The following is a 25,370-nucleotide window of genomic DNA, read 5'->3' on the forward strand; positions in this document are numbered from 1 at the left end:
CAAGTCAAGACCACCTCTAAAACAAACTTATTTTCATCAAATGATTCTAAGTATAAAAATAACAAATTTTTTCTTACTTATTTTATTTGTCAGTGATCTTCATATTGGAAACAAATAACTTTGCCTGACATTAAAGTGGATAAGAACTCAACAATGATGTGGATAAAATGGGGGAAAATACCATGAAACTAAAGCAACACTCAACTTCTATTTATTTTATCAAAATGGGTAGACGTTCTTAAATTTTATGCCAAAATACTTTTCCTGTAGTTTGCTTTATATGTCTTAGAAAGAACTTAAGTGACATTTGCACTTAGGAGCTCACTAAGGAAAAAAACAAAAAAGGATTGTCATGGTATATTCAAATCACTCAGTCCTTTTTAAAAAATGTTTATTTATTTTGAGAGGGAAAGAGGAGAAAGCATGGGGGGGTTGGGGCAGACAGAGAAGGAGAGAATCCCAAGCAGGCTTAGCTCTCTCAGCGCAGAGATCAGCAGCAGGGCTCAATATCACAAACCATGAAATTATGACCTGAGCCGAAATCAAGAGTCAGACTGACTGAGCCATCCAGGAGCCCTTCACATCACCCAGTTCTATTTAGCAAAATATTTAATTCATGATTTTTGTCAAATAAAAAATAAAATGGTCTAATCAAAAGAAAAACATTAGCATATTTGATTCATTTTGGAATTAGCATTACTCATTAGTGACTGTACTAGAATCAAAATGTCTTACACCAAAGTAGGAAAACCACATTATCCAATAAATATACTAACATACTATTTAATTTTGGAGTTAAGAAATAACAAATTTCAACTCTCACTCATTCAGGAACTGCTAACTTCTTAACTTTTCTGTTCCTCAAGTTTCTCCCATTTAAAAAAAATTATCACTACAGGTATTTCTTCCTTTAAGAAAACTGAAAATAAGTAAAACACATGAGCAAAAAAGTACGGAAACTGCAAAATAAGTACATAGGCATTTTTATAATTTTTAATGTTTATTTATTTTTGAGAGAGACACAGATTTTGAGCAGGGAGGGGCAGAGAGAGAGAGAGAGGGAAACACAGAATCCAAAGCAGGCCCTAGGCTCTGAGCTGTCAGCATAGAACCCAACATGGGGCTGGAACCCATAATCCAAATCCAAAAGACCATGACCTGAGCTGGATGCTCAATCAACTGAGCCACTCAGATGCCCCAATATATAATAATTTCTAATATTAAACCTTCATACCCTGCATTTCTAGAGCTCCTTGGAATCTTTCTAGAACTTAGATTTTGATGTATAACAGGAATCACTATATTATACTCATTTCACAGATGAGAAATCTAGGAATGTTGTATCTAGGAATGATACAACCATGAGGCAAGAATATTTTCTTCCACTTCTTTCCAGTGTTTGTTATTTTTAGTGAACTATAAGAATGGGCTAGTTTTCACAAGAGATATGAGGTCCTACACATGGACCAGAGTAGACAGAAAGGCCCATTGTTCCCCAGGAGGATGTCCGGAGGTAGCTCAGCAAATTGCAGCTCTTTGAGAGGTTGGGCTTGAAACAGAGCAAGAAACATGCCATATTCCCTGGGAATGCCTCTGGAAATCAAAGTCTTCTGATGGAGATTTTACTTTACCTCTGCTCATACCTTTCAAATATAATAGGCTATCTTTGTTTCAAACTTAATTTTCACATGTTATAATGTATGCCTCTTTAATATAATTGTTTTCTCCCAAATTATACAAAGAGAATTTTCTATGTATTTACTGTATTCCTAACATAATGTATAAATACATACATAAAATAAAAAGGAAAATTATATTTATACGTGTGTATATACACACACAATTTATATATGTGTGTGTTGCTTACATCTATCTCCCCCGTGAGAATATAAGTATGTAAATAAAATATTTGTGATATGGGGCAGCCCAGGCTGATGCAAGATGACCACTGGTGATCTCCACTTTCTGACATTCATATGCTTGTGTAATCCTTTCCCCTTGAATATTGACTAATCTACGCATTTCCTGCTAACCAATAGTATGTGACTTCCATGACTGTGTACATAAGAGTATTTCTGTCTCACTGGCTGGTTCTATCTATTGCTAACTTCGATGAGTCAGCTGTCCTATTAGTGATATTCATGTGGAAAGGCATTGAAAATGGCCTCCAGCCAACAAAGATTTGAGGCCCCAACTCAACAGGCCATGAAAGACTGAATCTTGTCAACATTCATGTATGAACTTGAAAATTATCTTTCCCCATTTGAGCCTTCAGATGGGACTTCAGCTTTGTCTAACACATTAATTACAACCTTGTAAGAGATTGTGAAGCAGAGAACTGAACTAAGTCATGCCCAGACTTTTGACACACAAAAGCTGAGATAATAAATGTGTGTTGACTTAAGTTTCTAAATGTGTGATGATTTTTTCACAACAATAAATAAATAGTATAGGATTAAGTAGATCTTTGTTGAAGGAAAAACTGATGCTTGAAGACCTTTAGTTACCTTTGGAAAGAATACTAGATTTATACTCAGTTCACCTGAGATTAGTCTTGGGGTTCAAATACATACTAATCATATGATCTGGCCAAACTGCTTTGTCTCCCTGGAGGTCAGTTTCTTCATCCATTAAGTTAAGTAATTAGGTGAGATGATATCTAACACCCCTATCAGCTTTAAGATTTCATATACATATGAATTTATTTTCATTCAAATCTGTCAAACAGAAGAGAACCAAGTAGAATAAAATAATATATATTTAGTTATAAATTTTATCTTGAGAATAAATTCATGCTACATTCTAAGAAACAAAGTCTCAGTTTATAATCCATGTACATTAACTTCAATAAAATGATATTTGGTTAGCTCATGAAAAATATTTACTAAAAATATATCTGCCTCAAATATTTAAACATTCTGCATTGTATTGCTAAACACATTGAATTTTTAAAGTAAATTCCCCTGTTTATTTAAAGAATTAGTCCCATGAAAATACTGAATTGAGATTTCTAAAATATACTGAACACAAAATGCCTGTATTTTAAAATAAGAAAACTAAATTTAAAATTTAGGAGAAAAGATTGAACTATTACTTAGAATCCATTTTTTTAACATCAAACAATTGGAAAATAAATTTAGAATACTAAATTTATAATTTAATATTTATGTAATCTTCCAAAATACATACCATTCTTTGATGTTCTAATTGATTTTGGGGGGTATATTATTAAGATATTTTTGTTCTTCTATGGCTTAAAATATTGATCAAGATACATGCATTGCCTTTCTATTTGAAAAAATAAATCCTGAATTTGAAATTTCTAAAACTAACCCAAAATGTACTACTGATCAAAAGCTATAAACCAAATATATTGTGCCTGTTTCCTATCACTATAGTAACAAATTACCACAAACTTAGCTTCTTAACATAATATCCATTAATATCTCCCAGTTTCCAAAGTTCAAAAGTCTTGGCACAATGTGGCTCAAGTAGGTTTTCTGCTTAGGGTCCACAAAGCTAAAATCAAATTACCAGCAGGGTTGTGTTATTTTCTGGAGGCCCTGGGACAGATTAATTTTATTCAACATGTTGACAAAATTCTTCTCCCACTGCCTACGTGCTCCCCTCAAGTCCCAAGCCAGCAATGGAGGGGAAGTCCTGCTCACACTTCAGATCACTCTTTCTCTTCTGTCACATGCCTATGCTTTAAAGTTTTGTAGATTACATTGAGCCTACCTGGATAATCGAGGAAAAATTCCATATTTTAGAGCAACCTAACTACTTCCACAAAGTCCTCTTTGCCATATATTATAATATAACCATTGGGATGACAGTAAGCAGTAAAGTTCTTGGGGTTCCAAATTCTTCCCACCACATTTGGGAAAATTCTTTAGCACCCTCTAACATTTTCAAATGCTCTCTTATTTTAAGTACTTAGTTTTATTATTCTTGAGATATTCAATTTTAAATGTAAGGCCAAATTGATTTTTATGTTAAGGAAATGTTGAATGCATATAATTATCCAGCTACCTGACACTCAAATATAATCTTTTAAAGTTTAATTATTTATTTTGAGAGAGAGAGAGCACAAGCAGGAGAGGGGCAGAGAAAGGGGAAGAGAGAAAGAGACAGATAGACAGACAGAGAGAAAAAGAGAATCCCAAGCAGTCTCTGCCCTGTCAGTACAGAGCTCCACAATGGGGCTCAAACTCATCAACCATGAGATCATGACCTGGGCCAAAACCAAGAGGTGCAATCTTAACTGACTGAGCCACCCAGGCACCTCCAAAATGTAATCTTTTAAAGTGAAAAGAATTTGATTATATAAACAATAAAGGGAAAAGTTACCTTTTGCCACTGTTTTTGTTTCTGGTTTTTCTTTTTTCTCAATTTTTTCCTTGTGAATTGCTTAAACAGAAAAATTTATATTAGTACACATTTTCTATAGATTTCAATACTGAGCTTTCTCTTTATCTCAGTTTTATAGCCACAGAAATCACGTACAATTTTGAAGACTGGTGACATTAATGAGCCTGATTTAGAAATTAAAAATACCAGTGCAAAAACAACTATACAAAATTCATTTTAAAAGACTTGGCATAAAGATTTAGAAAGCATTTTGAAAGTTAACCTCACTCTCCTTTTTAAAGTTATTATTCTAAATAGATAAAGTTTTCAAGAAAGAGAAACTGAGAGAAAGCAGTTTTATAACAATTTGTGAAAAGATGTTATATTATCATGACGAAACACTCTATGATTAATTAAAATAAATATTTAAATCAGAATTAGAGCTTGGATTTACGAACAGTGTTTCTCAACAAGGACATAATTGACATTTGGGGAAAATAATTTCTTACACTAAGGGACTGTCTCATGCATTGAAAAAATGCTTAACATCTTTGGTCCCGGCTAACCAAATGTCCTCAGCTCCAATGATATTTTCACAGCCAAAAAGTTTTTTTCCAAATAATCCCAAAGAAATAGCATCTTTGGTAGAGAACAACCAAAAATGTAATCAGAAATGATTACTGATTGAGTAGGGCTTCTTAAATGAATAATATTTGGCATACTTGAAACATTTACCTTCTCATTGTTTATGTAATGAATTAATAAATCAATATGAATTTATTTTACTAGTTTCTATGAAGTATGTCTCTGAGACATACAGGAGTATGTGCAGGGTAGTCAGCTTTAAAACACATTAATCTGTGTAATTTGGTAGTTTTCCCAAATCACCACGCATTTAACAACATTTATGTGTCATTTATTGGAGAATAATGGGTTTTAAATGATTGATAGAAAATTAAATGAAAAATAAGAGATTTAATTAAACAGGTGGGTTAAAGAAAGAGTCAAAGTATTAGACTTAAAAATTAGAGTCCCAATTATTTCCATTTTTCCAACTATATAATAAGAACATTAATGTCCATCAGCTTTACTTGTATCACTAAAAACAAAATGTACTTAAACATGTATTTAGCAAACTATTCTTTCAAAACGCAGTTGTTGAATAGTTTCCCCAGAATCTTGGAGAGATAATGCAAACCTCACAGAAAGCTTTAAGCACAACACTCAGTTAAAGACCAACCGACCCCTGCAGTTGCAGGGGCACTGAGGGAGCAGACGCCTCGCCTCCCAGAGTTTCAGCCTTTCTACCCTCAGCCTGCCCCAAGCCATACCCACTACCATCTGGGATTGTGGGGAATAGCCTGGACAGGGTCAGCTGAAGGAGCATGATGCCACACCAACAGAGTTACAATTCACACAAGGTCATGGGCTGCAGTGCAATAACTTACTTCATAAAAAGCAGACTCTAATTAGTATATAATAAACTAAAGGACATTTACAATAAAGCATTTTTTCTACTTTCCAATATGAAAATTTCTGGTAACATTTATAATTTAGGAATGACATATTCTCTATTACGTTCTAGTAAAAATATTTAGCTACTGTGAAAGTTGAAAAAATCATAATAAATATCAAATTATTTCATTTGTCAGAGTGCATAGAATCTAATGCCAATAATTCTTCATAACTTAACAGCAGAAGGGAAATAGACACCTGTTTCGAGAACAAAGAAGGTGGCTGTATTGAAATTTGTGGAAAATATCAATAATTAAACATTAAACTAATAACTATATAATTCAAAATTTTATGTGAGTATAGAATAAAGAAGCTTAAAAGATGTTTCACTGGATCTGATTCCTAAAATATTATAAAACATTCTATCTGAGTGGAATGTTGCACAGGAAACAGTGCAGCAGGCTATTCATATTGTGGATGTAAAAATCAGCTGAAACCTAGTGCACTATCCTGGACACAATCCACTGTAACCCAAGAGCAAAAGCAATAAAATTAGAGATTTATTTCACATCATACACTGAAATGGGTTTTTGATGAATTAAAGTGTGAAATATGAAACTACATTTAAAAACTTGAGGAAATATTAATAATTATTGAATTACTCATTGAATAAAGATTCAAAAGCAAAAACACCAAAATAAAACATATCTACCCATATAAAAATTCAAGGGTCTAAACACACACACACACACACACACACACACACACACACACACACACAGATATGACTTCACACATGTCTACTCACACAGACAGAAACCCTAACATTAACCATAAAAACTGAGGAAAATATTTGAAAAAGTGACATATATAGCCAACTGGCATGCACACATACCATCAGGAGAAACAAGTAGTAAGTGTGAACATTTTCATAAGAAATATGTATTATTAAAAATCATATTTAAATACTTCAATCTACAAATAATAAGTAGTTAAAAGGCATAGTGGAAGAAAATATCTCCATTTATTTATTTAATTTTTTTTTAATGCTTATTTATTTTTGAGAGAGACAGAGACACAGAATCCGAAACAGGCTCTAAGCTCTGAGCTGTCAGCACAGAGCCTGACATGCGGTTCCAACACATCAACAGAGGGATCATGACCTGAGTTGAAGTCAGACACTTAACTGACTGAGCCACCCAGGAGCCCCAAGAAAATATTTCCATTTAAATACCATGAAGCTATTTTTAAAAAATGAGGAAATTACCGAAGTGCCTGGGTGTGTCAGTCAGTTAAGCATCCGACTTCAGCTAAGATCATGATCTCACTATTTGTGGGTCCTAGCCCCACATCACGCTCTATGCTGCCGGCTCAGAGCCTGGAGCCTGCTTTGGATTCTGTGTCTTCCTCTCTCTCTTTCTCTGCCCCTCCCCCCCCAAAATAAATAAACATTTTAAAACTGAGGAAAAAGCCTATTTACTGATATGGAAAGTTCTCTAAAAATATTATTAAATTATAAAAGTCAAAATATACAACTCATTAAATTTCATGTAAGAAATGGAGAAACAGTAAGCCATACTTTCTTATAAATTCATATTGAAGCTCTGAAAGATGCACATAAAACTCATAAAAGTGATTTATTGTGTGTATGTGTGGGTAGGGATGGAAGGCTACTGGGGGGCTGGGAACAAGGCAGAAGGAAGTTTTCATAATGTGTCTACCTACTTGACAATGAGTCTACATTGCAGATTCTAAACAAATACATAAAAATTATTTTTTTAATTCCAGTCTTATAAGTAATTAAAGAACACAAGTTAAAACAATAAGGTACACTTTCTTACCTATCAAATTGAAAAATATTTTGTGAAATAATATCCTCACTGTTAGCTAAGGCAGTTTCACGATTGCCAGGGGAAAAATGAATACATTTCTAGAAAATAAATTAGTAACCAAGTTGGAGACTCAAATATTTTATTTACCTCAGCCTAGAAATTCCTCTTTATAGATTCAATTCTGAGGAAAATATCAAAATACAATTTTAAAAATAAAATCTTATATAAAGAAGAAGAGGTCAAAGGAGGAACCAATGTGTATGAACAACAGTAACAACTTTTCCATACCTTTCTTTTCAGATTTTTCTTTTTCTTTTGGTTTTTCTTTTGCTTTGTGTGTAACTGGAAAGAAACAGAGAATATTCTTCACTTAAATAAAGAGAATAAATAATAAGATGTTTGCATGGCAATTTTTGATGTCAAAAACTTGTCTGCTGCTTTTGAAAATCTTTTTTAATTGGAATGAGGTTGTACATAGTTAGATGTTTAAATATTAAGATAATTATAAATTTTTTATTTCTATTTTTATTTCATACTCAAGCACAAACTTGTAACTAGGTCTGAATGCAAAAATAAGAATATACCTCAGCCTTTTCAAATCTTTAACTTCAATTTAATGTAGTAGTAGAAAACTTTAAAATCTTATCATGCTATATTCCAAAGGATCCTAGCTCAATACTGGAGAAACACCGAAATATAAGGACAGAAATGCAGAGAGATAGTTTTCTGAATCTGATGCAAAGTATAATCAACCTAAATTGCATATGTTATTCTTCTACAGAAATGTTCCCACCCCAAATTTTTGAAAATATACAGATATGAGATTAGAATGACACCAAATCCTCTTAAAGAAAACTAAATTTAATTTACTCTGAGCTGAGATCCAGTTAATTAATACAGGAGAGATCAAATTTAAGTCTAAATCTTTCCCCATAATTTAGTTTTAACTTATTAATGGCACATCCAATTATCAGTCTAGAATCATAAGACTCATCCAGGATTATCTTTTATTTTCCACATTCTGTTCAAACTCTTTCAATCTACCTTGCAATATTCCTCTTACTCAACTTTTTTTTATCCAACATTACATCCTCTACATGTCCTTTATTTAAACAAAAATATAGAAAGCACATGCTATGTGCTACAGAGAGTTTGGCAAGATAGACTTTTTCCCTGTCATTGTGGTGTCAACAAATGGGTGAATAATGGAGGTTAAACAAATAACTGCAAAGGTAGTTCATTGAAATTGATATAGATGCCATGAAGAAAATATTTGGGGTGGCATTCAGAGATCTACAGTAGCCTATGTACTTGGGGTGTATCCCTTAGTAGAAGTGACATTTAAGAATTTGAAAGATGATGAGAAATTTATCTCATAAAGGAGTTGGAAGGAGAAAAGGAGAGAGACTATTTCAAAATTTGGAGTAGAATGCCCTTCTTGGTATATCAGTATTACAAATATTATAATAGCATCTTAATTATTCTCCTGAACCTTTAGATTTAGATCTTTCACTCTAGAGTAACCTTTCTAACAGGAAAATCTTATATACGCGTGGGTCCCTAGAGGTCCCCCTGAGCATGCAGTGCCCACCCCCGCATGTAAGGTGTGGAGGGGACGGTCCCGCAGCTGCCCCTGACATGTCCCCGCCGTAAGAAGGGACGACAGGGCCCCAGTGACCTGTTGGGCCATGTGAGGGTGACACGGACGGGGAGGCACGTGGGAGGAGCCAGGCCACTGGCCGGGTGCACCGGGGGCTCGGGTGCAGGCAAACAGCAGGACCTCCGGTTAGCAGGCGGGACATCACTGTGCAGGGCTGACATTTCTGAAAGACTCGCCGGTGAAGGAATGCTGTGCGGCGTCCACAGCGCGGCGGAACAGCCTGGAAGGGCGGAGTCTGGTCCCTGTGCTGGGGACTTGGGTGCTTTTAATTTTGCCTTTTTAAGCTTGCCCTTTTGATGTTTCTACAGTTACATGGAAAGCAACAGGAAAATGTTTTTAAAAGTCAAAATCCCCATACAAATAAAAAGCACTGTTGTGAAGAAAAAAAAAAAAGGACTTGTTACAAATATTAGTAATTCCCTCATGGCTTAACATGGTGTCTATTACATAGTATGTGCTATATTAAATAGAAAAATATGTTATTGCTCTAATTATTTGATATTTGCATATCAATCCCATCCTTTCTACTTGAATTTCCCCTTGAACTTTACATTCCAGTTATATCAAAACAAACATAGCTTCAAGCGCACCCTCCACTCTACCTGCCTGTGCCTTCGACCCCAGTCCCCACTCTCACACTTCCTCTTTTTCAGTTCCTTTTCAGCTCTGATTCAGTGACTCCTCCTTGTGAAGTTTCTTTGATCTCTACTTATTTTATACACCAACTGAACCATGTGCATAATTCCATTTTTACAATTAAATAATAATACTGCCTTTGTCAGGACACCTGGATGGCTCAGTCAGTTGAGCTTCCCACTCTTGATTTCTGCTCAAGTCATGAAGTCATGATCTCACCATTCATGAGATCAAGCCCTACATCAGGCTCTGTGATGTCAGCACAGATTCTCTCTCTCCCTCTCTTTCTGCCCCTTACGCACTCAGGCTCTCTTCTTTTCTCTAAATAAATAAATTAATTAATTTTTTAAAATGCTGCCATTGTCCATATATCTGACTTCCTAGTAGGTGAAATCTCTTTAAAGACTACAGCATGTTATTTTATTTTTGTATCCCTGGCTCATCACATGGTGTCTACCCCATAGTGGAGTTTTAATAGATTTTTTTTGGAGTAAGCCAAATTCTTAAACATTATAAGAAAAACTGCTTTCATCTTCTAGTACAATTCTATTTATTAATGACATGGTATAGATATAAGCACTGCTTGCTTCTGGCCAATTTTTCCAATTTATCAAAATTTCTTAAATAATTAAACCCCAGTGAGAAACAAAAGGAAAATAAATACATCTTAGAACACCTAGATATTATGTTTTCTTACATTTAATAGTCCTTTTAAGTGTTTCTGAGTTACTAAGTTCAATATAAATATCTCACAAAAGAAAGGATATCAGCATGCACACATTACCACAAATAGCTTATATTGGTTCTTTTGGACCACTATTAATTAAGCTAAAACTAAAAGAGAATCTTGGCAAAAACAAAGCTTCTTTTAAACATTCTCTAGAGGGAACCAAGTTTGCATGAGATAAGCTATGTTTTTGGAACCTGATTGGCAAGAGTCCCAAGAGAACACCTAATCTGTGTCTCGGCTTCAGTGAAGAACCAGACCTCACCCACCTTGGACAGCTGGTTGTCCATTCCACTAAAGGATTTTCTGGCTGACGTGTGCATGGGCATAAATGGAAGAATTAATACAAAATCAAAAGAGCAAGGGGGCTGAATGCTGACTCAAATTAGCATATTAATGCCTTGTTCTTGTTACCCTGGGGGAAAATCTGGTTCCTCACAGTCTAAGTTTTGATTTACAGACACAGTCCTATATGCTGGAATTTCATTTTCCCCCTCAGAAATGGTACCATTACATTGCTTAGTGAAACAGCTGGGCTCCTGTGCTCTAGGGAGCTGTTCAAAATGGCAGACAGCCAGTAAAGCTTCTTGGATGAAAACTTCAAACTTTGGCAAGATTGAGCTCAAATACCAAGTTTTAAAGTTTCTTTAATCAAAACAATGCAACCATCAGTACCTGCCTTAATAATCACTCTAAGATAAAAAAAATAATTTTCATCAAGAACTGTGTTTACTTGTATACCTCTTTGCTTAGAAACTACAACCAAAAGTTTTCATATGGAAGAAGAAAAAAGTATCTTCTTTGTAACCAACTCTGTTTGGCAAGTTAAATCTTAGCTAGGACAGTTTTAGCTCAGGACAAAATAAGCTTGTTGCACCTGCTGGAGCTTAGTTTGCTTGTCATCCTTATTTACAAGAAACAAAAGTCCCTTCGGTATACTAATAATTAAAAACAAATGGAATCCACCAGTTGGAATGGCCCTGATGTTTGGCATCAGAGCACGCATGGCCCTGCTGTTTCTGCACTTGCCCAGACTCTGACCTTTCCCTGACCAGAACATTTAGCTCAACTTAACTCTGCAGCAGCCTCTCGCCCACCCCATGTGTCCCTCTCCAGCACTCTGCAAGCTGTGCTCTGTGCTTTTACAGAGCTTGGCCCTGGTAACCTGCTGGACAAGCCCTGTGTCCTTTTCTGAATGTACCAGAGCTCACAGTGCACCTGACCCTGAGGTTCTTGTCAGGCAAATCCTCCCTAGGTGCCAAGCAGGAGGGATTTAGTGCCAGGCTGGCTGAGTCCTTTTGCTGATTTCTCTGTTTTTAGTTGAAAAATATCAAATTTGGTGTCAAAATTTTTCAGTACTGTTTTGCCTAGGCTTTAGCCAACATTAAAACAAAGTGTCAGATGTACCCTTGGTTAGTAAGTATGTCTCTGTATGTTTTTATTTATTTATTTTGTAACTAATCTGTAGAATTTTCATTCTGTGCTAAGGCAAGATGATCTACACATTCTAAGTGGTAATGATGAACTCAGTAGAAAAGCACTCTTGAATAGAGAAACTTGTCAAAGATTATATTACTCATTTTTCCTAAAGGACAGATTTATCATTTTTTATTTAAAATAAGCACATAATTTTAGAGCTGATAGGAACCTAAGAGATCAGTTAGACTGAACTTCTTTGTCTCTGGGTGAGAAAACACTGCCTCCAAAGAATCTATGGCAGAGATGAGTAAGAATACGCTGTGATCAGATTCCCAAACTAGCAGTCTTCCCCCAACTGTGCTACCTTGTCTATGCAGGTCCTGTGCAGACTAGAAACTTGTTCATATGAGCCACAGTGTGCTGGTTAGAGTCTCTGAGCCTGTTACCTACAACCAATTCTGCAATAATATACATGCTTCTTTTTCATAATAAATCTACATTTATGTATATATTAAAGTGCAGGTTAGGCAAGTTACCCCAAATTACAAAGCTCATCTGATAAATGCTCTAAATCACAAAGTATATATTTAAATTCCAAAATGCTAGTTTTACTCTGAATTCCAATTTAATTCTATGAGTAATTCCCCCTTCAACTGGGGCTCCGTAGCCAGTCAGAAGTGTAATCACTTCCTCAAAAGTGAGCAATCACTATGGAGGAGGTGATGCATAGATAGGTGTAGATATCTCATTTTCCAAGTTTATCTTTCACAGCTGTCAGAGAGAAAAAAAGAAAATATATTTTGTACTTGAAAATGTCAATTAAGTATGACTGAGAGAAGGAAAAATAAAAGTTTATACAATGCAGACTAACTAAATTAGTTTGTGGTCTTTGAGAGCATTTTTATAAAGGCTCCGGGATATTTAGACACATTTTAATGTCCTGTCTTCATGGCTTTTGAGTCTATCCTTTGCTAGCCCATGATTCTAGTCCTATAAGTATTTCCCAGAAACAATTCTAAACCAGTCAACCAGGATGATTATCCTAAATTATGCCTTCAAAAAATCTTCTTCTGACTGCATGTGACACTGGTGTGCATTGGGTTGCATAGTCTCAAAAGAGATGTTGGAGTCCATATCCAGTACCTCAGAATGTGACTTTGGTTGGAAATAGAGTCTTTACAGAGGTAATCAAGTTAAAATGAAGTCATTATGGTGGTCTTTAATTCAATATGATGGGTGTCCTTATGAAAGGGAAAATTTGGAAATAGAGATAGATATGCACAGAGGGGAAAAAAGCAGAGATGCAGGGAGAACACCACTTGAAGATGAAGACAGATTGGAGTAGTCCGTCTACAAGGCAAATATTGCCAGCCAATCACCAGGAGCTAGGAGAAGCATGGAATAGCTTCTCCTTTGCAGCTCTCTGAGATAATCAATCCCACTGAAATTATCACTTTAGAGACAATATGTAGGTACTAGGTTTTTCAACTGATGGTTAGCAAATAAATTTAATTAACCTCTGTAACTGTGAGACTATAAATTTCTATTATTTTAGCCCATCCGGTTTTTGAGACTGTAACTGGAGCCCTAGGAAACTAATACTGATATTAGTCATTGGAGTTCTCTTGTGTCATTTAACTAAGTTCTCACCTGGTTCCTTGAATAGCCCTTGACCTAGCTCTTGTATCTTCCATTTTAGGTTCCAGAGTGCACATCTAAATCCTAAATCATCCATTCCTCTAAGACTTTACCAAAAACCTGCATTCAGACCTACTCAGCAATTGAGGCAGCCAGTTATTTCCTCCAGGCTGTCTCTTTGTAGAATACTCATTACATGATGGTATAACTGTGTTTTAGATCGCTCATTGGACTAGACCTGATTCACCATTGAAATTTAGTGCTCAGTATGGTGTTTGGCACAAAATAAGTGCTGTGAATAAATTAATGTGTATTATTGCCTTATGACTATAGCCAGTTTTTCCATTTAAAGTATCTACCAGCCAGGATACCCCTCATTTCCACCAGCTAGCCCACTTTGATATTGACCATTCATCAGTACACACTTATGCCATGTGAACTTCTTCCCCATTCCTGAGGTCAGTTCTTTACCCAAACACTAAACAACTCAGGTTGATGTAGCAAATACCTATTGTTCTGAATGCCTAAAAAAACCCTCCTTTTATCTAGGAGCCCTCTTGGATAAAGTTCTCTCATCTAGTTTTATGTTTATCAACTGGGTTTCAGTTTCTTATAGTTTATTCTCTGATTGACATGTTCAATAGTTAAATAAAAGCCTAAATGTTATCTGAAGATAACAATAAAAGTTGCCATTCCAAAAAATTCCAAGGCATTATGCAATAAAAAATAAACAACTAAATGAAAGAAAAATATGTGAGGAAAATTTAAAAATATATTATTGTTTATCTTTGGATATTTGGTTTGTGGTTATTTTTCTTCTTTTCTTCTTTTTCTTTTTTTTGCATTTTTCAAATTGTACAAATTTATCTGTATTATTTAATTGATTTTATTATATTATAAATTTTATTGTGTTTCCTAATTACATGTTACAGATTCTTTGTTTTAATATGGATCTTACTATCAAATTCTTCAATTGCTTCTGACCAAATAAATTTGATATTACAATAGCACAATTAAAGCTGAAAAATGATATATATTTGAAATTAAACATAGAAATGGAGTCAAGTAGAAATCAACAAAATAAATAAAATGTATGCTTCATTAATTAGTTCATTCACTATTTCAATGTTTATTGAGTTTGTTTCTTGTGTTCGGAATTTTGCTAAATGTTCAAGGTATTTTTATTAATTAATTTATTTATTAACATTTATTTATTTTTGAAAGAGAGAGAGAGAGGTAGGGGCAGAGAGAGACACACACATAGAATCTGAAGCAGGTTCCAGGCTCTGAGCTGTCCACGTAGAGCCCGTTGTGGGGCTCAAACTCATGAACCCTGAGGTCATGACCTAAGCTGAAGTCGGTAACTGAACCAACTGAACCACCCAGGTGCCCCTCAAGTTGTTTTTAATTTGATATAAACACACAAATCCAGAACTAGTAGAAATCTAACAGACCACTGAGCTTGAATCATAAGAATAAATGTCAAAAATGACCTAGAACATATATGAAGACAAACATAGTTCTTACCCTCAGTGAGTTAGATCAATATAACCCAAATAAAAAATTGGTGTCAAAATGCTTTATAGTGTAAAGTCAGGGGTATAAAAGTAGCATGGAAAAATGCCAAAATTCCTCCAGAGTGAAGGACAGCAGAGAAGGCCTATTAAAGGACCTGACAGTTCATCTGAGAATCAAAGAAATGAATGGGAGACTTACCAAGTGACTGCACAAGAAGGGTCGGCCGGCCAGAGAGAGCAGTGCACATGGAAGCAGAGCTGTGAGATGACAGTAGGGCCTGCCTAGGAAGTGCTCAACAGTACGGGATGCCTATGGTCAAGGCCATGTTGGTGTCATGGGAGGGGCAATAGGAACAGAGTTGAAAGTTGAAAGGGTCGAGGAGGAAGTTGCAGAGTTGGGAAAGTATAAACAAAGCTGGACATTTGTAAGGTCATCACTGATTATATGAAGAGAGTCTTCTATGCCAGGGCAGAAAATGGCTTTTATCTCTAAGACACTGTAATTGCAACAGATGGATTTTTGCCTGTTAAGGACATGATTAACATGAATTTGAGGGACGATTCAGTGAAATTCACTGTCCTAATCTAATTGAGAAATGATTGTGGAGGAGGTAACAGTGGGAGAGGAAAGGTGAGGATAGGATACATTATAGTAAAGAAGGAATAAGACAAGGGGCTGAGCAGGACCATTCTTCATATTGAAAGAGACCAAGACTCTGTAAGACCAAGACTGTAACTCAAATGCCTCCTGAAATGAGGCAGATTGTGTCTACTTCAGGAGTGATGAGAGAGAGTGGTAAAGACTGTGGGTAACCATAGATGCAGACCCCACCCAACAACAGCCAGTTACACATTATTTTAAAATAATTGAGCCACCTGGGTGGCTCAATTGGTTAAGCGTCTGACTTCAGCTCAGGTCATGATCTCAAGGCTTGTGAGTTCGAGCCCCTCACTGGGCTCTTTGCTGGCAGCTCAGAGCCTGGAGCTTCGGATTCTGTGTCTCCCTCTCTCTCTGCCTCTCTCTCTCTCAAAAATAAATAAACATTTAAATTTTTTTTTAATTTAAAAATAAATAAAATAAAATACGTACTGGTCAGTGGAAACTTCTGTGGACTGTACTTGAACTCTAGGCCATGAGTTTAATTGACAGTGATTCTAATCTTGGTGAATCATTAGAATCTTTAGAAGAGCTTGACTCAAACCCTGCCTTCCATCCCAAACATTAATGGTGCCAGAATGGAGTCTGCAAAGTATATACATTTGAAAACCTATCCAGATGATTCTAGAATCCATCAAGTCCATGTCACCACTGGCAACAATAACCCCTAGTTCTGCAGCTTGAATAGCCTGAGGGAATAGTGATATCTAATATTGTGACCAATAATACAGAGGCATGAAAACTTTTTGTGCAGTGGAACTTAATACTGACTTCAAATACGCTGAGTGAAAGAAGTCTGTTACTTATGTGTGTTAAGTCAGTTGAGAGTTGTGTAGGAAGGTCCAGAGGCTTTTCATATTTTACTTCTTCAGTCATTTCAAATGTCAAAATTAATTAACTTGGGTTCTTAAATTAATCAGTGTTTTAAGTGAAATGTGAAGAGATTATCCAATATAAGAAATACTTAAGGTATTCAGGTCATTCTCAGGTTTTTGATTTAAAGTGCATGCAAACTGAGTATGAAATTTTAATAAAGAACTTATTTAATAATATCTTAAAGAAATTATGGCACTCTCTTGGTCACGCATAAACTTTATCCTACTTCTAAAGTGACTAAATTCTTCACATAGCCTCATCAGGAAAAAATTAAAAACAAACAAATGAACAAGTATCTGGCTTCCTAAAATAAATTAAAAAATAATAGAATTATTCTGACAATCTGGTCCCCTAATAACGAAACATAAATATTTCCCCCAAACCTGAATTCCCTAACAATAATAATTTTAAAACTTACTTTTGCTATGCTGATAGCTAAAGATTTATGAAAACTCTTATGACAATGTTGCTACTGTAATTTGGTAAATCTTACCATTCTGTGATTCCTATCTTTAACTACATATATTTTGTATTTAGCTACCAGCCTTCTCTGAAATCTGATTGGTTTGTACTTTTGTTAAAGAGTAGCTGAGTGGGATGATTTAAACAATAGCCCCTTAAAATATATCCATGTCTTAATCCCTGGAATCTGTGAATATTAACATACATGGCTAAAAGGGATTTAGTAATGTGATTAAGTCAAGGATCTTGAAACAGGGAGATTATCCTGGCTTATCTAGGTGAGCCCTCCATGTAACCCCATGTTTGTTTATAATAGGGAGGTAGAAGATTTGAAGACAGAAGAAAAGAAGGCACTGTGACCACAGAGGCACAGATCAGCATGAGGAGTCCACAAATCAATAAGTATAGCAGGTCTAGATGCTGGAAAAGGCAAGAAACAGATTCTCCTCTAGACCCTCTGAGGTAGTTTGGCCCTGCTGACAACTTGATTTGGGTCCAGTGAACCTAATTTTAGATTTTTGGCCTTTAGAACTGCAAAGATAATAAATTTCTATTGTTTTTAAGACATGTTTTTGGTAATTTGTTGCAGCAGCTACAGGAAATGAATACATTCATGATGTGCCATTTGGCATTTCTACCAAAAGACTAAGTACTGTTAGGGCTTGTTTCTCATTTTGCTAAGTGTCAAAATAATGGGGAGGAGATTTAGAGGTGGATACTGTTTATTAAGGATGTGGTGTCTGCTTTGCAGGTAAGTCCTCAAGCAAGACAACTCCATGTTATACGGTACACAAACAGATGGGGAGGGAACAGAAACGAGTATGTAGTAACTGGTAGATACTTAAGTACAAGATTTAGTGAAGTTAATCAGCAGATTACAAGAACCTAAACATGGAAATTCAGAGAAAAAGTCAAAATCCTTCAGCTGTAAGAAAATTCTAGTATAGACATTTAGACATAGTGGAGCAAAAAAGAAGGAAAATGGAATGGAGGGTATATTGGGAAAGCCACATGTTCTTAAGTTAGAAAAATCTGAGGCAATATCTTGGTTCTATAAATTAATAAACATGAGACATTGAGAAAACCTGTGAGTTCAGATAAAACCGCAATATTCTCAGTTTTAAACGGGATTATATCTACCATGTTAGATTGTTCCATGAAGATTAAGTGAAACATTAGAAACTAGAGATGAAATATACAGTATTGGTTTCATAGTAGATAAATGCTTATATGAGAGTTTTAAAGAAGAAAATCATAAATATAGGGGTAAAGTGGCAATAAAGGTGTTTTAGTGTTTTGTTACAGAATCTTGGAATGATATATCTTAAGTTCTTTCAGTCTATGATCAGAGGGATATCAAGTGGTCCCAGATATAGGATGAGAAGTAATGCACGTAAGAAACCTGCAAGAGATTGTCACTAACCTAATCTGTAGTGAATACCATATGAATCCCTTAAAGCAGAATAAAGAGAGAGACAATAAGATGTGATTCAGCTTCTATAACCACTAACACTTTTATCTCCCCCAGCTTCACCAGCTTTCACCAGCTTCTTATTTATGTACTTATTTATTTTTTACCAGCTTAGTAGACTCAGATATTTGCTGGCTTGTCTTGACCATCACAGACTATTATTACCTTGGACACTTTATATCTCTTCTTATAAGAGTTCAAATATTTTGATATAAATTCAAATTCCTAACTCTTCATCACATCTAATCATAACTGATATGAAATGTAGCATGCAGAAAACATGTTTATCTACATCTGTGAAGTTCTAAAAACACATTTATTTTCACCAAGCTTCCTGGATATAAAAAACAGCCACTATTCTACCTCGATGAGGAAACCAAGCAGTAAAATGGAATATTTGTTCCTATTCACGCAGGAAAAAATATGGAAAAAAGAAACCACCTCTAAAGCCCACGTAAGTCTCAAACAGTTGAAGTTCCATTTTCTGTTTTTTGAGAAATATTCACTTTCCAAAAGATATTTGGCCTATTCAGAAAATATATTCAGGTACTAATCTCTAACCCAGCCTTTGAGAAATTTATTTTCAACTTCTGCCAAATTCACTGTTTTAATTAGGCAAGACTCACTAGTTTAATAAGCCCACTCTACAGCCCACTGCTCAAAGTCTTTAGCAGCAGGATTCTAATAGATCCAAGTCCAACATGCAAATGGTGCCATCTGCATCACCACATCCACTCCAGCAGCACTGCTATTAAATTAATAGTACAGTTTGCAAGATAAAACAGCAGAAATCCCAATCATGTGGAACTGAGGTTCTGTTTAACCTCCAGCAGATTGAAACACATAGCAAGCTCAGTCATGGCTAGCTTAGTTAATCCATACCGAGGAGCTGTGTCCAATTTCCTTGACCAAAGGAAATAAGGACCAAAAAAGGAAAGAGAACAGTGGGAAGACATTAGTTGCCTAAGTACAAATATAAATAGGTTTCAATCGAGTAAGCTTCAATATCCCTGATTGTATAAGGATTGGCTGACCAGTCTGGAATGAGTTTAAATATTAGGATTAAAGGCATAATATCTGCTGAATGATTTAAACTTTTCACAAAAAGGAAGTACATGCAGTATATTAAAATGGCATTTTAATATAGATTGACTTATTGGTAGACATTAAGGTTAGATAGAACTTCCATTATTTGAAATTTCACTGGTGGCAACTTTGCCATTTACAGCAGGTAGTTTTATATTAGCCAATTTTGATGAAATAAATATTAGACAAGATTCAATTTCTATCCCAGAAAAATTATTTCATTTTCTGTCCATATTACACAAACAATAATTATGAGATTTTAGTTTTTGCCTTAACTCACTTAAAAAGCACTTTAGATTGATCATTGGGGAAACCTGGGCATATTTAGAAATATATCCCTTTGAAAGCCACCTGTAAGTTTCTTTAAAGTTTTATGAATACATGGTCCACTCCTGGGAAAGTGACGGTTGATAAAATGAGCAAGACAATGCTGGCCATTATTAAAATGCCTCTAATGCAAGATTGAAGTTACTGGACTCATCTGAGTTGAAAGAGAGATTAATCAGCTTGTTGTCACTGTCCATGTACCCCTTGAGGCTGGGTAAGAAAGCTGTGGGGCCGTACCAGCCTGCAGTGAGGCAATAAAATGACTGCATTTCTGTGTCAAAGATTTTAAAGGTTCTGAATGGCATAAAAAATTCAAGGTAATAAAAAATGAACTCTGACTTATCACAGTAATTTATTCAAAGAAGAAAAAATGTTTACTAGTAAGTCAAAAATTTTATTTACAGTACTATCTCAGTAAGTAAAAACTGGCTGTAAGTAATTTAAAGACTGTCAAATGTTTTGAAGTTACTTTGATTCCAATGATTAAGTATCACATATATATTTATACTTGAAGTTAACCGAGAAGTAAAGGTATTCATTTAAACACTATCAAAAATGTTAAAACAAGGGAACACTCAATCTGAAAATTTTTGTTTGTCCCATATGAATATACAAAATATGTATCCTAAATTTTAAAAAATAAGAATAAACACAATATTAGGCATTTACCTTTAGGTACTATTTTCCTTTCAGGTTTCTCCTGCTTTTCGGTCTTGTCTTTGTGTATTTCTAGAAAAACATATAATTTTTAATTTATAATTTAAAACTGTTTTTGAAAATATACAAAATATAAACTATAGCTGTGATCTAAACTTTAAAATTCCACCATGAAGTCTAAGATATAGGTATCTAAATGGAAAAAGTCATTGTAATATATTGGTACATAAATCACTCACTTATTGAAATGAGGAAAAAATTGAATTCATCTTAAAATTAGTGCTACTTGAAAAAGCTTAAAAACTTACATCAACGGGGATATGTTGTCACCATTTTCAGAGCTAAAATTGATCACAAACTATAATTATGTTTTATTTCAATTACTCTCAATACAATTAAGAATCCTTAGTAAGAATGTCATTTAGATTGAGGAAGATTTCATTTTTACATATTAAATTAAGAATTTGTGAAATGAACTGTAACTACTTAATAGGAAATATATCTCAGAAGGATTGACTCTAAGCTATGTTTATAATCAGAATTTGGCGTTGCATTTAACCCATAATTACTGCATGCAGATATGACACATTTCATGGAATAAGTCAGTTGTTATATTTTTTCCTAAATATCAGATTTTAACAAATATATTTAATTTGCTGCTAGCTTTGGTATACATACGTTGCCAAGACTTATAAAATGAAGTTAATTCTGAATTTGCAGTTAATTTGGATAGAACTAAATTAGATATTAGAGTTTACAAATATGATTACTACCTCTGAAAAGTGACTTAGTCTTAATATCATGATTTTTCTTAGAAAAATGCTAATGAGGTTTACTTATTTATTTATCACATCTTTATTTCACAGATGATCTGAGATGGTGCTAATTACTGTACACATTTTAAATTCTACATTTGTAAATGTGAATTTGCATTTTTGTAATTTTCCCAGAAGTCTAAAATCAAGACCAACCATAGGAAAATCTTAAGTACCTTTGGGAGAGACAGCTAGTGATTTTCACCTGTTAAGGAGATCGTTGTCACTATGAAAATGTCCTCTCTTTGTTTATTCCATGAATCCATCATCACGTTATATACAGGGCCACTCCTTTCCCTTATACTGTCTTTGACTTTGATATGGCAATGGAGATACAAAAGAGTTAAGATACTTTATCACATCCTTGGTAAAAATTTCTCCAAGTTTCAAAGAAAGATCTTCAAAGGACACAGGAAACTTACATTTTCTTGCCTTTCTCACCATTTAAAAAAAAATCAGTTCTCCATACATCTCCAAATCTTACTCCAAGTGTGTGTGTGTGTGTGTGTGTGTGTGTGTGTAGATATCATCAGTCCTTTTTAAGGTGGGTGAATCACTATTTGGGGGGTACAATAGGCTGTTCTGTGCGATCTATGGTATTTAGCAGCATCCTTGTCTTCTGTTAAATGTGCATAGTAGCTCCATCCCGTCATGACTGCGACAATGTCTTTAGACATTGCCAAATGCTCCCTATAGGGCAAAATGAGTCCCCAAGAACGTGTTCAGATGGCTCAGAACACTATTTCTTTTGCTTTCCTTGTGCTCTTGGTTTCTGTAGTATTTCTATAATTACAAAAGAAGACTAGTATTGCACTATACTAAATTATTATATAGAAGTATATGTGTAGAAAATTTTCATCTGTGTTCAGTTTCCAAAGGCACAATAAAGTTGCATCTTATCGGCTATAGGCAATAAAGCTAACATAAACCTTATTTAACATACTGTATAAGATATTTATCTAGAACTGTCTAAAGATAGGAGATAATCTCCCGAATCACTGTTACTTTAGACCTGCACTGCCCTAGGTAGTAGCCACAGGATTCATGTGGATATTAAGGACAGGGTATGAGGTTACTCTACATTGAGATGTGATGTAAGTGTAAGTACAGACTGGATTATGAAGACTTAGTATAAAAAAGAAAGTATATCATTTCATTAATGATTTTATATTAATAACATATTGAGCTGATATGATTTGGGGCATATTTAGTCTGATGATTTTATTTGTGTGTTAACTTGGTTACACTACTATCCCAAGTCATTCAAATGAACACTAATCTAGGATTTGCTGTGAAGGTATTTTACAGATGTAATTAAAATCCCTAATCCATAGACTTTATAAAGATGATTCTGGATCATGAAATTTCCCAGGGAGGAGAAAGAAATTCTGTCTGCGGATGACAGCTTCAGCTTTGATCCTTGCCTGTGATTTTCCCTTCTTAACTGCTGCCCTATGCTTAGCCAGTCCCCACAATCACATATGCCAATTTAATGTAATAAATTTCTTAATATATAAATATATATGCATAATCTCCTACTGGTTTTGCTTTTCTGATTGACCCCTCACTGAGACCCTGATTATGTTAAATAAGACATGTCATTAAAATTAATTTCATATAATTCTTTTTACCTTTTAAGTGTGTAGCTACTTGAAAATTTTAAATTGTATATGCGGCTTACACTGTATTACTATCAACCAGTGCTGGTTTAGTCCTAGGAGTGGACAAATGATCTTTGAAAAACCTTAGGTCATCCACAGAGTTAAGTCTTTCGCAAGTGAAAAAGAAAATTTGAAATTCGCCCTTGCTTCCTCCCTCCTATTCAGATCCACAGAGCCTGCAACAATTGGTGCAAGTAAAACAATAATAGGAAGTAAAACGCCAAAGATTCAGAGTAGTCTGGATACGCTAAGGGACTCACCTTTAAGAGATAATTGCTTACTCCTAGTAGGGATTGATTTGAATACAGGAATGGGATGAAATTTTCTAAATTAAAAGCTCACTTGAAATGCTACCTTCATTGTGAGACAAGAAGATCTTGAAGTTGTCATTTAGGATGATATTTTTCCTTTAGAGGTAGAGGCACGTGAATGTGGCACATGCAGTAGGCATCTATTGGCCACTCAGAATAAAATAGAGGTGGTGTAGTTCCCACAGAGGATCAGACTTGAGTTAGAATTTTCTGCAGGATCAGGTGCTAAAGGCCATTCTGCTTGGGGAATCCTTTCAAAGCCGACTAGTCTAATAACATTTAGGGAAATACACTGAACAGGGTGGTGGTTTGTGGGACTAGACAACTCATGTTCGTTATGGCTGGGTGTCTTGCGAGGTGGATGGATGTTTGCACAGCAGAGACCCACAATGAGAAGCAGTAGCAGGAGCCACCTTAGCACCCCTTAGCTCTAATTCCTTTGTACACAGGAGCATCCCATCAAAAGGGAATACCCTATAGATTATGATGAGCATTGAAATGAGCAGAAGTCGATCCTAGAGGTAAAAAATAAAGTAAGAGAAGACAAATCTCATTAAGGTTGGGATCAAGACCACCATTTATGAAAAGGCAGGGGGAAATGTGTTCCTTCCACTGTTTTCCAAATACACAGGAGGGAGTTAATCCTAAGAAGGAAGGTAAATTCTGCCATGTTGGATATATTTCACTATACATTTTCCTTAAGAAAAAATATAAATAAAATTAAACTAAAAGAGAATTAGGCTGAAAAAAGTGACACTATATTTCTTAGTCTTTGTTTTTTACTCTATAGTAGATGGAGCAGACACAACCTAGTTCTGTAACTCAGACCAAACTCAGGGAAGGATAAAGCCCTAATTTTTTATTTTCCTGTTTTGTATTTTAGTCTTCTACTAGGACAGCCTCGTTGCTCTGGGAAGATCTACTTAGATTTCTCATAAGTGGAGGCAAAGGTCATGGATTAAAATACATACACATACACAAAAAATCTTTACAGGTCACAATGAAATATGATGACTTACACAGGCATTTTTTGTGAAGGAATGTTATCAACTAAGTTTTTAACTCACATGAAGACTATTAGTATTTCTATAAAGGCAAATGTAGACTTGCATAGCTAACCTTATAAAGGCATACTTACACCTATATTTCTCTGCTTATAGAGGTCAAAGCGGGAGAACCTGGGTGACTCAGTCGGTTAAGTGTCCCCTTTCAGCTCAGATCATGATCTCATGGTTTGTGAGTTCTACCCCCATGTGAAGCTCTGTGCTGACAACTCAGAGCCTGAAGCCCGCTTCAGATTCTGTGTCTTCCTCTCTCTCTGCCCCTCCCCCACTCGTGCCCTGTCTCTCTCAAAAATAAATAAACATTAAAAAAAGAAGACAAAATAAATTTCTTATGATTAAAACTTAAGGATAAATTAAATCTCTCTCTGCATGCTTTATTGCAACATTGAATTTTCTTTGGGGATTGGATTCTACGACAAGTGTCAATGCCTGTGGCTATCAGATGCCTGGAAAATCCAATGAAGCCTCTGCACATGTTCCAGTTCTGTCTCTTTACACTTGAGCCAGGAAATGATAACCATCCAGGCTCCTGTCCAATTGAGCAACAACGTGCTACCAATTTAGACTTCTTAAAGATATTTTTCTCATAAGCAGATGATGTTTGATTTGTTACTCTCAACTTCTCTTTCCAACTAAGAACCATTTATATAAGAATGTAAAATTAAATTTTAAAAATTTAAGTCACTAAAGGTAGAACTTTAGTGCCCTATGGTTTTTAACAAACTTCCAAGAAAAATAAAATTTCTCA

At 35.0% G+C, this 25,370-nt stretch overlaps 1 protein-coding gene across 1 annotated transcript in view; it reads right to left on the bottom strand.

The window, feature by feature from the left end:
* The window catches only part of TRDN (triadin), a 112,680-nt gene that overhangs the window by 4,091 nt on the left and 83,219 nt on the right, over positions 1 to 25,370 (bottom strand). The window contains exons 5-7 of the mRNA XM_029944600.1: positions 20,784 to 20,843; positions 7,926 to 7,979; positions 4,351 to 4,410 (exon numbers count right to left, since the gene is read on the bottom strand). Of these exons, the coding sequence (XP_029800460.1) occupies positions 4,351 to 4,410; positions 7,926 to 7,979; positions 20,784 to 20,843 (174 nt within the window). The remainder of the gene's footprint in view (positions 1 to 4,350; positions 4,411 to 7,925; positions 7,980 to 20,783; positions 20,844 to 25,370) is intronic.

Source organism: Suricata suricatta, chromosome 7, assembly GCF_006229205.1.
Source record: "Suricata suricatta isolate VVHF042 chromosome 7, meerkat_22Aug2017_6uvM2_HiC, whole genome shotgun sequence".
NCBI lineage: Eukaryota > Metazoa > Chordata > Mammalia > Carnivora > Herpestidae > Suricata > Suricata suricatta.